General features: G+C 43.1%; 1 protein-coding gene across 1 annotated transcript in view; it reads right to left on the bottom strand.

Annotated features, from left to right (window-relative positions):
- INO80 (INO80 complex ATPase subunit) overlaps positions 1–12,555 on the bottom strand; it is a 348,126-nt gene that overhangs the window by 82,779 nt on the left and 252,792 nt on the right. The window contains 1 exon segment of the mRNA XM_033951235.1: positions 4,440–4,665. Within this exon segment, the coding sequence (XP_033807126.1) occupies positions 4,440–4,665 (226 nt within the window).

The raw sequence follows: 12,555 nt of genomic DNA, 5'->3' as shown, positions 1-12,555 counted from the left end.
TAAAAAGTTGACTTTAAACCCCAAATGTTGGAGGAACCAAATAGTCCATTGGGTCGCTACAATAACCCCCTGAGAATCTTTGATGAGCCAGTCGTCCAAGTATGGGAAGACCTAGAGACCATGGCTGCACAGAGCTGCTGCCACCACTACCAGGTCAGTGCCAGGCTAAAAGGCAGCAATCTGTAATTAAATGATGATTTCCCACCTGAAATCTGAGGAACCTGCGAGAGGCTGGATAAATGGGAATGTGAGTGTAAGCCTCTTGGAGATCCAGAGAGCATAACCAATCGTTGTGATCCAGAAGGGGACACAATGATGCTAGAGACAGTATTCAAAATTTTTCTCTGACAAGAAATTTGTTGAGAGCTGCGAGATCAAATATAGGTCGCAGATCGCCGTCTTCTTCGGGACAAGGAAGTAACGGGAGTAAAACCCCATGCTCCTTGATGGCACGGAGATGAAGCAGAGCTTGTAAGGACCCAGAGGCTAGAAGAAATGAGCTTCCAATTTCGATAAAAATGATGGAGATGATTCCCTATGGGAAAAAGAGAGGACAGAGGCAGAAAGATTGAGGTTATGCTCTGTGTTAGTTGGTCAAAAAGACTGAGAAACCTTAGATGCAGCAGGAATCTGAGGTTTACGCTGCTGCCGTTGTGGTTGCTGTTTCTTAGGAGGCGGCCTTGAATAAGGTGCTGCCCTCTGAGAATAAAGACTCTGGTAAGATGGAAGAGGCCTGTAACCCTTAGCAGTAGAAGACTTCGGTTTTGGCCTGACAAATGGCATCTGACATCTCATGCTCAGATAAGCACTTTGAAGCTGCCTCAATAGACCCATCAAATGACTCATTGCCCTGGCATGGGATGTTGGCCAGTCGATCTTGTAGATTCGGGGCCATATCTATGGTGCAGAGCCAGGCTAGATGGCGCACTGCCACCGAGAAAGCAGTGACCCTGGAGGACATCCCAAAAGCGTCATATGCAGCTGGATCATATGCATGCGAAGTTGCTCCTAGAGTGGAATGCATATGCTGGAACTCTGACAGGCAATGTTCTGGGAGGTACTTGAAGAAATTGGGCATAGCATTGACCCAATATTTGAGATAAGATGTAAAGTCAAAATTATAGTTTAAAATTCTATTTGTCATCATAGAGGTATGATACAGCCTACGGCCAAACTTGTCCTTGGCCCTTCCCTCTCGGCCAGTTGGGACTGTGGCATAGACTGTGGCTGAATTGGTTCTTTTCAACGAAGACTCAACGAGAGGAGATTGATGGGATAGTTGAGACTTTTTAAATCCCTTACAGTGGATCATTTTTTATCGAGATTCCAGTTTTGCTGGCACAGCAGGAACGGAATATGGTGTATCAAGATTTCTTTTGAAAGTTTGAATGAGAATGCCATTCATGGGTAATTTTTAATGAATCCTTAGGAGGATTAGGTATACCCAGTTCTTCCAAATACTCCTTAGAGTATTTTGAATCAGACTCCAAAGTGATGTTAAGATCTGTTCTCATTTGGCTTAGAAATGCTCATAGCCGGAAAGAAGGTGAAGCCTCTCTGGAATATTGATTCCTGAGGTCTGAATCCATAGGCAAATAAGCCAAGGAAAGACCGCTTTTGGAGTGAGCTGGAGAAGTGGAACGTTTCCATTTGGAAGAACCAGCTGGTGAAGAAAACCTCACCGGAGATGATGCGGTATATAAACTTAAGGTTTAGATTAGATTAGGAGAAGAACTTGACTGACGAGAAAGCTGTGCTCTACCATAGATTTGCTTGACAAGGAAGTTGGCTGCCTCAAGGAGTCTCGATGCCTCAAGAGGACCTGGGCCTCGATGAATATCTCGACAGATGGTGTGAAGATGAAATGTACCTCGGGGTACGAGGTAGTGATCTCGCATCCAGCCTCAAATCCAGTCTCGATGAGGAATGTCGAGGAGTCCTCGCCCTGTGCCTCAAAAAAGGCAATGCCTTATGCGTAGAGGTAGGGCTGGAAGTTGGAAATCGAAGCTGAGACACTGATAAGGACTCAACTCCTTGCATAGAGTGTGTAGATTGATCTCGAGGCACTCTCAAGGACTCAACTCCTTGCATAGAGTGTGTAGATTGATCTCAAGACGCAAGAACTCAACTCCTTGCATAGAGTGTATAGATTGATCTCAAGGACTCGACTCCTTGTATTACTGCTGAGTGCTCAGGCTGGACTGCAGGAAGCAGTATCGAGGCAGGAGTTAATTTGGCAAGCATGTTATCAAACTCCTGATGCAGAATTATTTCCAGCATATTCTGCAAAGCTGCAAAGCTGGCACCAAGACCACTGAAGCTGGTACATATGGTGTGGCTATGTACTCTGAGGAAAACGACCTCGAGGAAGAGTGTTGCCTCGACTTTGAGACACACTTCCTGGGAAGTCTCGAAGCAACCAGATCCACCAGTGTCGCTGTTGGGATAGCCTGTGACTCCTGAGGAGTTGGCTTGGCTGAGGATAACAGCCCCTCCGGAGAGGAGTTAGCTGACTTCCCCGATGATGAAGACTTCCCTGTCGAGGAAGGGTTTAGTGAGGTCGAGATCAAGGATGAAGCTTTAGGCCCCACAGAAGACTTCAACAGAGTCGAGGTCAAGGATGAAGCTTTGGGCCCCACAGAAGACTTCAACAGAGTCGAGATCGAGGCTGCAATCGGGGTCGAGGCTGTAGTTGAAGAAAAAAAAACATTCTCCCAAATATGTTTTCAATTTGAACTCAACGATGTTTAAAAGCTGGATTTTTAAGTGTAGCACAGCGGGCGCACGACTCCAGACGATGGTCAGATGCTAAACACTAACACCAGCTACACTTCTTAATCCTGTGACCGGCCGGGACATCGGATAAAACACGGCCACGGCTAAATCGAAGCCCGCAGGCTGAGGCCATGGAGTAGGCCCCACTGTGACATGATTAAAAAAAACAAACAAACCTTTTAAAAAAAAAATGAAATCAAACGCGCAAATAAACACAGTGACCCTGTAAAGAAAAACACGAGCCGGGTGAGAGACGGCACGAGTAGAACTAAATCTTGTGCAGAGCCTTGAAATGAGGACTTCTCAGTTCAGCGCAAAACTTTGAATTGAGGAGACACGCACCCTACCTCGGGAGGGAAGGCACTCACGCATGTGCGGTGCAGCAGTTGCAAACTTTCTAAAGTTCTTCAAGCAAGTCTGCTTGCAAAGCTGTCCGCATCAGGGCTCCGTGGATGAAGTCACCCATATATTGATGGGATAAAAGTTTGAACTGTATGTGGAAATGGATAGGGTGCCAATGAAGTGACTTGAAGAAAGGGGTAATGTGAGCATAGCAATACTGGCAGAATATAAGTTATGCAGCAGCGTTTTGAATAGATTGATGGGGAGAGAGACGGTTTAATGAAAGACCTGTGAGAAACAAAGTTGGATTTGGAGAGAGAGAGAGGTCAAAGATGACCTAGAGGTTGCGAGCTGACGAGTCAGGGGGATGAGGCAAGATGAACATCATGGATCTCCAAATCTATATTTGCCTGACTTACAGCATTCCTTTCCATGGTGGCTTGATTAATCTAAACAGCGGTCTCAAACACAAACCGTTTGCAGGGCCACATTTTAGAGTTGAAGGGTACTTGGAGGACCGCAGAAAAAATAGTTAATGTCTTATTAAAGACATGACAACTTTGCATGAGGTAAAACTCATTATAGTTTATAAATCTTTCCTTAATTGCTTCTGATAATTTCAGCAATACACAACTGAAAGCAGTGCAACATGCAGAAAGTGAAGTTTAGATAGTTTTTCCACTATTTTGAGGCACATACTGAGGGCCTCAAAATAGTACCTGACGGGCCACATATGGCCCGCTGGCCGCAAGTTTGCGACCACTGATCTAGATCAACAGGTAAATTTAGCTTTAGTTTGGGTTAACAATCTTCCAGTCTGCAGATATGAATAGTTACTGCTTAGGTTTTTAATTATGTTTTGGTATCTGGGTAGACCAGTGCTTCTCAACTCAGCCCTTGGGACACATTCTTAGCCAGTGAGGTTTTCAGGATACTTCCTCTAAATGATATGCATGAGATAAATCTGCATGCCTTACTGCCATTGAACGCAAATTTCTCTCATGATATTCATTTTGGATATCCTGAAAACCTGACTGACTAGGTGCGTGCCAAAGTCTGGGTTGAGAACCCCTGGGGTAGACTAAGCTGAAAGATCTGAGAGTTTCATGTCTTCCTTGAGTAGTATAAACTGTATGCAGTACTTCTATGTGATACAGAATCTGAAGACAAGATACCAACTCAATCAGTTGACCATTCCTACCAAATGGTTCTCCCTCCATCTACATGTTCACAATGCCCAATCTTACTTTGCTTCAATGGGAGATACCAAGGTGGTAGACCCAACATCCATTCATTTCACAAAGTACAGAGTTCTAACCCACCTGGTATCCTGATGAAAGACCAACCATTCTGAGGTCTGACCGCCAACAGCCCTCCTGTACATTCTGGAAAAAACTGAAAGCGTTGATTTGTCCAATCTGCTGCCATCTCAGGGGACCCATTCATCAAGCACTGCTTGACTGCCAGACTTCCCCCTTCCTTTAGCGCCCTGTGCTCATACTCTGCAGTCCGATCATTGCAATATGAGTCCATTGGCACAGCAGTCACCTAAGACATAAGAAGAAATCATGTCACATAATTGGTTTGTTTCCTTTGAATTAGCTAAGATAATGTAAGATCTCTGGTTCTGTACATTTTCCCCTAAAGCAAAATTCAGCATGAACATCTCTCTTTTAAAAAGATCTTTTAACCTACCTAAAGGAAAAGTGCAAAGTACACTGCTTCTATGGTAATTTTTTTAATGTCCAGCACTTTCCTTTTGCACTAGAACCAGCTTCTACATCTGCTATGACACCATGACACCAATTGCTTCTGTTCAGTGTTTGCTCGTCTCCCCTTTTCAATCTAGTTCATCCACTGTTTTGTTTATAGATCTTATATACCCTCCTTCCAGCTCCAAGAACAAAGGCCAGCCAGAATGGCATACTAAATTAAAAATACAACTTAAGTAACAAAGAAATGCAAAACACAAAAACAAAGATGTGGTCAACACCACAAACATCTGCTTGCAAACATATCAAAGTAAGAGCAGAGTAGCAGCAACCCATGACTGTCATACACAAACAACTATCCCAAGAAACAAATCCCTTTTATAAAAATCAGCCAGATACCCAAAGAACAGACTATCTTTGGAAACCATAATTGATATGTTCTTTTTTTTTTCCCACAGAAGTCTACATTTCTCCTAAAGCAAAGATAGTTTGGATCATGTTTGATTTTAAGAGAGAAGCCAATTCCATAAGCAGCCACTTCAGAAAATGCCCTTGGGTTCTCTAACATGGGCTCTAATTGGTCAGGTGCCAAGAGTTGGCTCCCTCAGGAGTTCAGGATGTATCTATATTCCTTTCCTCTTTTTCCCCAGTCTTTCTACAATCTCTCTTCTTCCCTGCAGTTTTGGTTAACCTAATTAACAGTATCTGGGCTTGAGAATGGAACCAGGAACCAAGGCACCCTACATGGTAGTGTATAGCACTGCTAGAGAGTCAATAGGCCAGATGTAGTTAAAATGCAAATTTTTTTGTTGCTGGAATACAAGTAATGATGTAAGCAAGGGCTAATCAAATGGCACGATAGTGTATGTGTGGGGGTGGCAGAGGAAGATGGGTGCCAGTGCCCCCACCAAGATGGTGCCCGGGCCAGACTGTCCCCTCTTATTATTCCACTGATTGTAAGCCTCTTACACTAAAGGCCATGCAAAGATTTCTACCAGATATTAAAATGAAGGTCCTTTTTCTTGAAAATAATCAATAATGTGCATATGATGCTTACAGAAAAGATTTAATGTGCATATGATGCTTACAGAAAAGATTTAAGAGTGGCTGAGGAAAGAAAAGTAATTCAAAACACTGCATATACCAGTCAGAGACTAAATGAGGTTTGTAACCAATCGCTCACCCCTATGTAATCACAACTAGTGCTGTACTGAATATTCATGTTTGATTCAATTTGGTCCCAAATAGAATACAGGCCCGACTTAAGTACGGCTCATACTTAAGAATGTGGTTGCAGCTTCATTTGATTTCACTGAGCAGTATTTCCAGAGTTCTCCTCCAGCAGATTCAGGAATGATGCATAGCCACATTGAGAACAATGTGTGGTTGTGCATGCTGTACCTTAGAGGGAACACTGGGAGGGCAGTTGGCCCTTTTGTCATCTGGGAGCAGAGGTAAGCAGCAAGAATCTTAAATCTATAGGTTCTGAGTTACATACAAATCTGACTTAAGAACAGCTTTAACATCTTGTCTCCTAAGTTTCCAAGTTTAATAATTTCTTGTTATACCATCTATACCAAGTATCTAGACAGTTTACAATAGGTAAATACAATAAAAGTTAAAAGAAGAAAGATATAATCTAAAATATTAGAGGGGGAGAAAACAGACTTGATGATCAGAAACACATAGGGAAGCTGGGAATGGGAAATAAAGTTACAATAAAATAGAAAGAGTTAAGGAGAGGGTAAATACAGTAGGGGAGGAAGAGTCAAGTGTTAACCCATATTGAATGTGTCTTGAAATAGGAAGGTTTGAGTTTGGATGGAGTTTGGTTGACATTGCGTTTCACAGTGTCAGAGTCATAACGGAGAATACAGATTTGTGTGTAGTGTTGTAGAAGATTTCATGAATGGAGGGGATTGCGAAAAGATTTTGAGATTTGGATCTTAAAGTTCTAGAACAGGAATAAGGAATTACGAGTTTATCAATGAAAGCAGGAGAATTTGTGAGTCTAGTTTTAAAGGTGAGTTTTGAAGCAGTTTGTAGGTGATCCAATGGGAGATGGGAAGCCAATGTGCTTTTTGGAGTAGAGGGGTTACATGATCGTATTTTTTTGCCTCATGGGCTCAGAGGCATCTGCACATTTGCATTTCACCAATGATACCAAGTTGCACTTCAAGGGCTCCAGAAGAGATTTATGACCCAAGAATTCAAGCATCCTGTGACTCCAAGGCCCTGGAGGGAACTAAACCCAGCACTCCCACCCTTCTCATTGCCTGTGGCATAAAACAGGGTGTTTTGAGGCAGATAAAAGCTTTTAAAATAAAATTGAGAAATCCAATATGGCTGCTACCGCATTTTGGCCAAAAAACAAAACAAAACAAAAACCCAGCCCATGGGAGCTATACCAAAGTTCCAAAAATTCAGGAAAGGGGTTATTGGAGGTGGATGACCTTACAAGAAGCCCCCAGAAACCTTCAAAAAGTCAATCTGAAGACCAGCCCTATGTCTCCCATAGACAGTATTAGGCTATGCTCACAGAACTACTTGGTGCTGTACCTGCATCAGTTTACACTGCAGTTGGATAATGGAGAAGATTTTTGCCTCAGACAAGCCAGGGAATTCCTCTAGGAGCTTGTATCTTTGGACTGTCTTTTAGACAGACTCAGAGAGCCTGCAACCCTCGACCCCACTAGCTAAAGCCATCTGGCACAGTCATTGGGCCCACTCAGCCTGTGCTCAAGTGCTTGATAAATTAGAGGCAAGCTTAGCTCCCAGGGGAATGTATCCCAAGCTGCCTCAAATGGTAGAACAGGCTGGCTAGGAAAGGGTTGCCCTCCCCGAGCTACAGATCTCTAGACACAGAATCTGCATCTTCTCCAAGGTAGAGCTGTCCCAGGGTTTCTGGGAACCTCTGCAGCACCAGAAAGCCTCACGATTTGGATAAAACTCCAGAAATAATAAATCAAATGCAGAGCACATAAAAGATACCTTCTCAACTTGTTTACAGAAGGAGAAACTGAGGTAGAGAACTGCCCTGTGACTTAAGGAGGCGGTGCTGAAACATGTAGATGATGTCTTCTGCAAAACCTGTGGGTTTGGGAGAGTGAACCCACTTGTTAAGACTACTTTACCCTTTGCTTTTAGTACAGCTCTAACAACAACTGGCTTCATAATCACATTATTACTTTCATCCAGATACTCTAAGGATTCCTGAAGATCTCAGTTCAGAAGACTGGTATGATGTTAATGCAGTGCCAGCAGATGACTGGGTCTTCAGAACTCAACTCTGGAGTCAACATATTTTAGGGTCTTCCCAACCTTTCTCTGAAACACTGAGAGATGTTGGCATGCAAAAGAGCCTGGCATCTTTCATAGTAAAATGCAACATGAATTTATTTTGTTTTCATGAAGTTTTGTTCCTGCATGGGTTTTCTGATTGATTAAAAAATATATATATATTACTCTAAAAGTAACCATCCAATAATTCTGAGTAAGTTACAATTCAACATACATAATTAAAACAATGACACAAACTACAAAAAGATATAAAAACAAATCATTTCATGAACTATAACAAAACAATATCCTTCATAATTCAATCATTTACCAAAACATACACAACACATCCAATTTGATTTTTACTTCTCAAAAATCAGATGACTGGCTACGTTTGTGCCCATACCAAGTTCTCACATGGGCATTTGGTGCATTTTAAATGAAATAACGCAGAAACAAGAACAAACCAGCCTCTCAGAAAAAGAAGTTCCTTTCCAAGTTTTTAAAATTAAAGATGGAAGGGTGGAGTCGAAATCTTTATGTCTGCATTCTTACCCCTTTATATACACCTGTCAAATATTAATCAAGCACCAATCAGCCAAGTATTGATTGTTGCTGGCTAAATTAGTCCCAGATATTCAGGCGCCAACAATGAATATATGAGGCTATGTGGACATATGCTGGATGCTGGCACTTATGTGGGCCCTGGCTGAGTATTGGCTGAGACTCACTTAAGATGATATCAGATCTAACCCAAGTCCACAGCCTCCTAATTCCAATTCCCCCCTCACAGACCTCCCCTGACCCCAAACAGTGAAGTTCCCCCCTCCCAAACAATGCACACCTCTCAGGCCTGATTTCAAAAACAGAAGCATCTCTATACATGGGATGACCCCTGATTCCAGGACCACTCCTGTACCTAACACATACAATAGAGGCTCCCTCACACACACACATCCCAAGCAGGCATGATCAGGTAGGCCCAGAGGAGAGGCACTGGGCAGCAGGGTTTCTATTGTTGGAATATCAGCATATTAAAGGACATCTGAACAGTCTGTCTGTCTAAAGTCATATTCATAACAACATATTCTTTAGCCTTCCCAGGCCTTCTTTGAAAATACCAGTCTATGAGATGCTAGCATGCAAAAAAGCCTGGCATCTTTCATGGCAAAATGTAGTCAAGTTGGGGAGGGCAGTTGGGTCATGTTCAGGGGAGGACATAGAAAGTTACAAAATGATACCCAGAAGTTATGTGGGTGCTGGCTGATATTCTGTGTCAGCACCCAAATAGCTACAGTAGAAAGGCATATACAGTATAGTACTGCCTTTTGGGTAACCAGTCAAATGCGCACAGGACATTGTGCAGACTTATCTGCTTACTTAGCTATGTGGCATTAGCATGGAATATCAGCAGTACCCACATAAGTGCTGGATCCTCCAAACTCTACCCCCAGAACACCCTTCACTGCCCAAATTCAAGATGGACAGTTAGAACAGATATTCAATATCACTACCCAATTAATCATACAGAATATCAGCAGCTAGCTCACTAAAGTGGGCAGGAGTCTCTGCCTGGTTAAATTAGTTTGAATACTGACCCTACGGTTTCTATTACAACATAACAGATTTATATTGCTTTGCTTTGTCCTGACCTGAGAAAGAGGGTTTTGGCTCCCAAAAGCTAATAAAAAATGGATTATGGTTTACTTGTGCTTGATAAACTGCAAGTTTCAATGAGTGGGTATTAACTTAGCCCAATAAAAAGTATCACTGCATATTTTTTACCATTTGTTTTTACTAATTAATCTACTTCTACACATTTGAATGGCCAACATGAGAACCACACTACTTTATCCTTTGCTTCAAAAGACATGTACCTATAGTGTTTATTGCAAACCAGTTTTTATTATAAACATACTTATAACTGCAAATGAGGCCCTGACCACCAAGATATTACCGTAATGACCAGAAGGTGACCTGGTGGCAGGGGGAACAGAGAAAAGATTAAATATAGAAGACTCTGGCTGTTAAAGGGGAGCAATATAATCTTAAACGTAAAATAAGGTTAACTCATTCAGCAAATGCATTGTAAAGACACAGTCACATGGTCATCCCATTTCCAGACCGAGATGTGTGTGCACCTTCTGCTGTTATCTCAGCTCTGTGCAGTTGTTCTTTACAGTTGTGCTGGCTTCAAAATCTATTGCTACCCAGCAGCAAAAGCAGAAGGAAACAGGAGCCAGACTTTTGAAGCATCCTAGCTATCTTGGATGATCTCCATCCTTTGGTACTTTTTGCTGTCCTTTCAGAAAGCCATAAAGATTCAGATAGTTGAACAGCTGTGCACTATGATGCCTGTAAGCCCTCCTGATAAAATGCTGGTTCCAGCAGATGAGGCTGCCTATTGTACAGTCTGCAGTGTCCTCTTATCTCTCTTCACCAGGCTGACAAGCACCTCAGAAGTGCTATTCTCAGAATCAGACAAAAGCTAGAAGTAAACAATCACAAATCCAACAAATAGAAAAGAAGTTATTGAGGTGTATGTGGAAGGAAGTTGGAAGGTGGGGGTAGATATGAAAAAGGAAAAGAGGCTACAGTAGTATTCCCATTTTTTTTCTTCCATTTAAACAAGCATGTTGAATATGACCTGTTGCACTAGCAGAGAAAGCTATTTTGTAAGAATGAAAACAGAAAAAAATAATAGAAATCACCTCTTTAACTTGCCAAAACAGTTTTGTCCCCCGACATTCTACTTGGATAGTAGTATGCAAGTACCATAGGAGCTAGCTCTTCAAAATGTTTGGGGGGAGCTAAACCCAATGGAAATTACACAAAGAGTTGCTCAAACACCCACAGAGCTAGCTCCTATGATAGAAACTATCTTTTTTTTAAAAAAATCTTGTGTCCAAAGTCCAAACACAAACTAGGCAGTACAATGGTACTAAAAGATGACAATGATAAAAAGTCACTTGAAAATCAGGCAGGCAGTTCAAAGAAGATGCACATTGCTCTTTACTTTTACCAGAAACTTCAATTCCAAGTCTTCAAAAGGAAGGACACAAGGTTAGAGGGATCTTAGAAGATAGGCAAGTCTTAGAAGAAAAGCAAAAAGATGTGAAGAGTGTAAAAGCTTGAATGTGTGATCCTGGTTCCTCATTCAAAATTCTACTGTAATGATCAGTTCTGGACATTCTGTTATTATAAAAGTCCTTTGATACTATAAGCTTTATGTTCTAAATTCTTTTCATATTTTTCTCAGAACACATACAGTAATACAATATTTTTGGTGGTTCCAATCTTACAGACCTTACAGATCTGAGAGCCCATATGAAACTAACGAACACTTTGACTGTCACATAAAACCACAGATACGTACTATTATAGAGCTTTATAAAATGAAATATGAAAAAAATATCCAAGGAAAATGTTTATGCAATGACCTTTATATTTCTGAAACTTACAGAATATGTCGGGAAATTTTCATGTCCAACTTGTATAGTACAAACTTGCTGTGCTGCCTTTTGCACAAAGTCATCAAAAAAACCCCAAAGGCTGCCCACCAAAAATAAATTACCGTATTTTTCACTCCATAAGACGCACCTAACCATAAGACGCACCTAACCATAAGACGCACCCTAGATTTAAAGGAGGAAAATAAGAAAAAAAAACATTCTGAACCAAATTCTCCCTGCCAGGCTCTGCACCCAACCCCACACTCCTTGCCAAGCTTTGCAACCTATCCCCCTCCCTGCCAGGCTCTGTACCCTGTTCCCCCTCTGGTGGTGTAGTGGTAGGCCGGGACAGGGCACAGGGCAGGCCAGACAGGCCTAGTGGCTGGCTGGCTGGCAGCAGGTAGGGACTGGGCACACAGGCAGGCCTCCCCATCCCAGGTATCCTCCTCCCCCCAGGCAGACAGGCCTAGTGGCTGGAAGGTAGGGACAGGACACACAAGCAGGACTCCCCCTCCCAGGCAGGCAGGAATCCCCTCTCCCAGGCAGCCCCCCCCCAGGCAGGCCGGCTGGTCTCCCCCCGCACCAGACATCCCTCCCAGGCAGGCAGGCATCCCCCTAGACAGGCCTCTTCCCTCAAAGGCAGCACCCCCAGGCAGGGAGGCAGGCCTCCCCCCTCCAGATAGCCCCCCCCCAAGGCAGGCAGGCATCCCCCCCAGGCAGGCCTTCACCTCCTTGGCAGCCCCCCCAGGCAAGCAAGCAGGCCTTCCCCCTTCCAGGCAGGCCCAGCCTCTCCCTGCTCCCTTCCTATTTTTAATTCGGCAGAGCAGGCCCTGGCCCCACTCCCCGTTACTTTTTTTTTTTTTTTTTCATTCTGTCTCCCTCCCTCGCTAGATGTGGCTGCCTGCCTGGTTCCTGCAAGCAGTGACGGCTGACGCGGCTCAAGTCCTCTTCTTTTACCCTGAAGCAAAGCGGCACACAGGGCTGACTGCCTGGTC

Source organism: Geotrypetes seraphini, chromosome 7, assembly GCF_902459505.1.
Source record: "Geotrypetes seraphini chromosome 7, aGeoSer1.1, whole genome shotgun sequence".
Lineage (NCBI taxonomy): Eukaryota > Metazoa > Chordata > Amphibia > Gymnophiona > Dermophiidae > Geotrypetes > Geotrypetes seraphini.
Note: the sequence above shows the minus strand (reverse complement) of the source record. Positions and strands in the feature narration are given on the sequence as shown.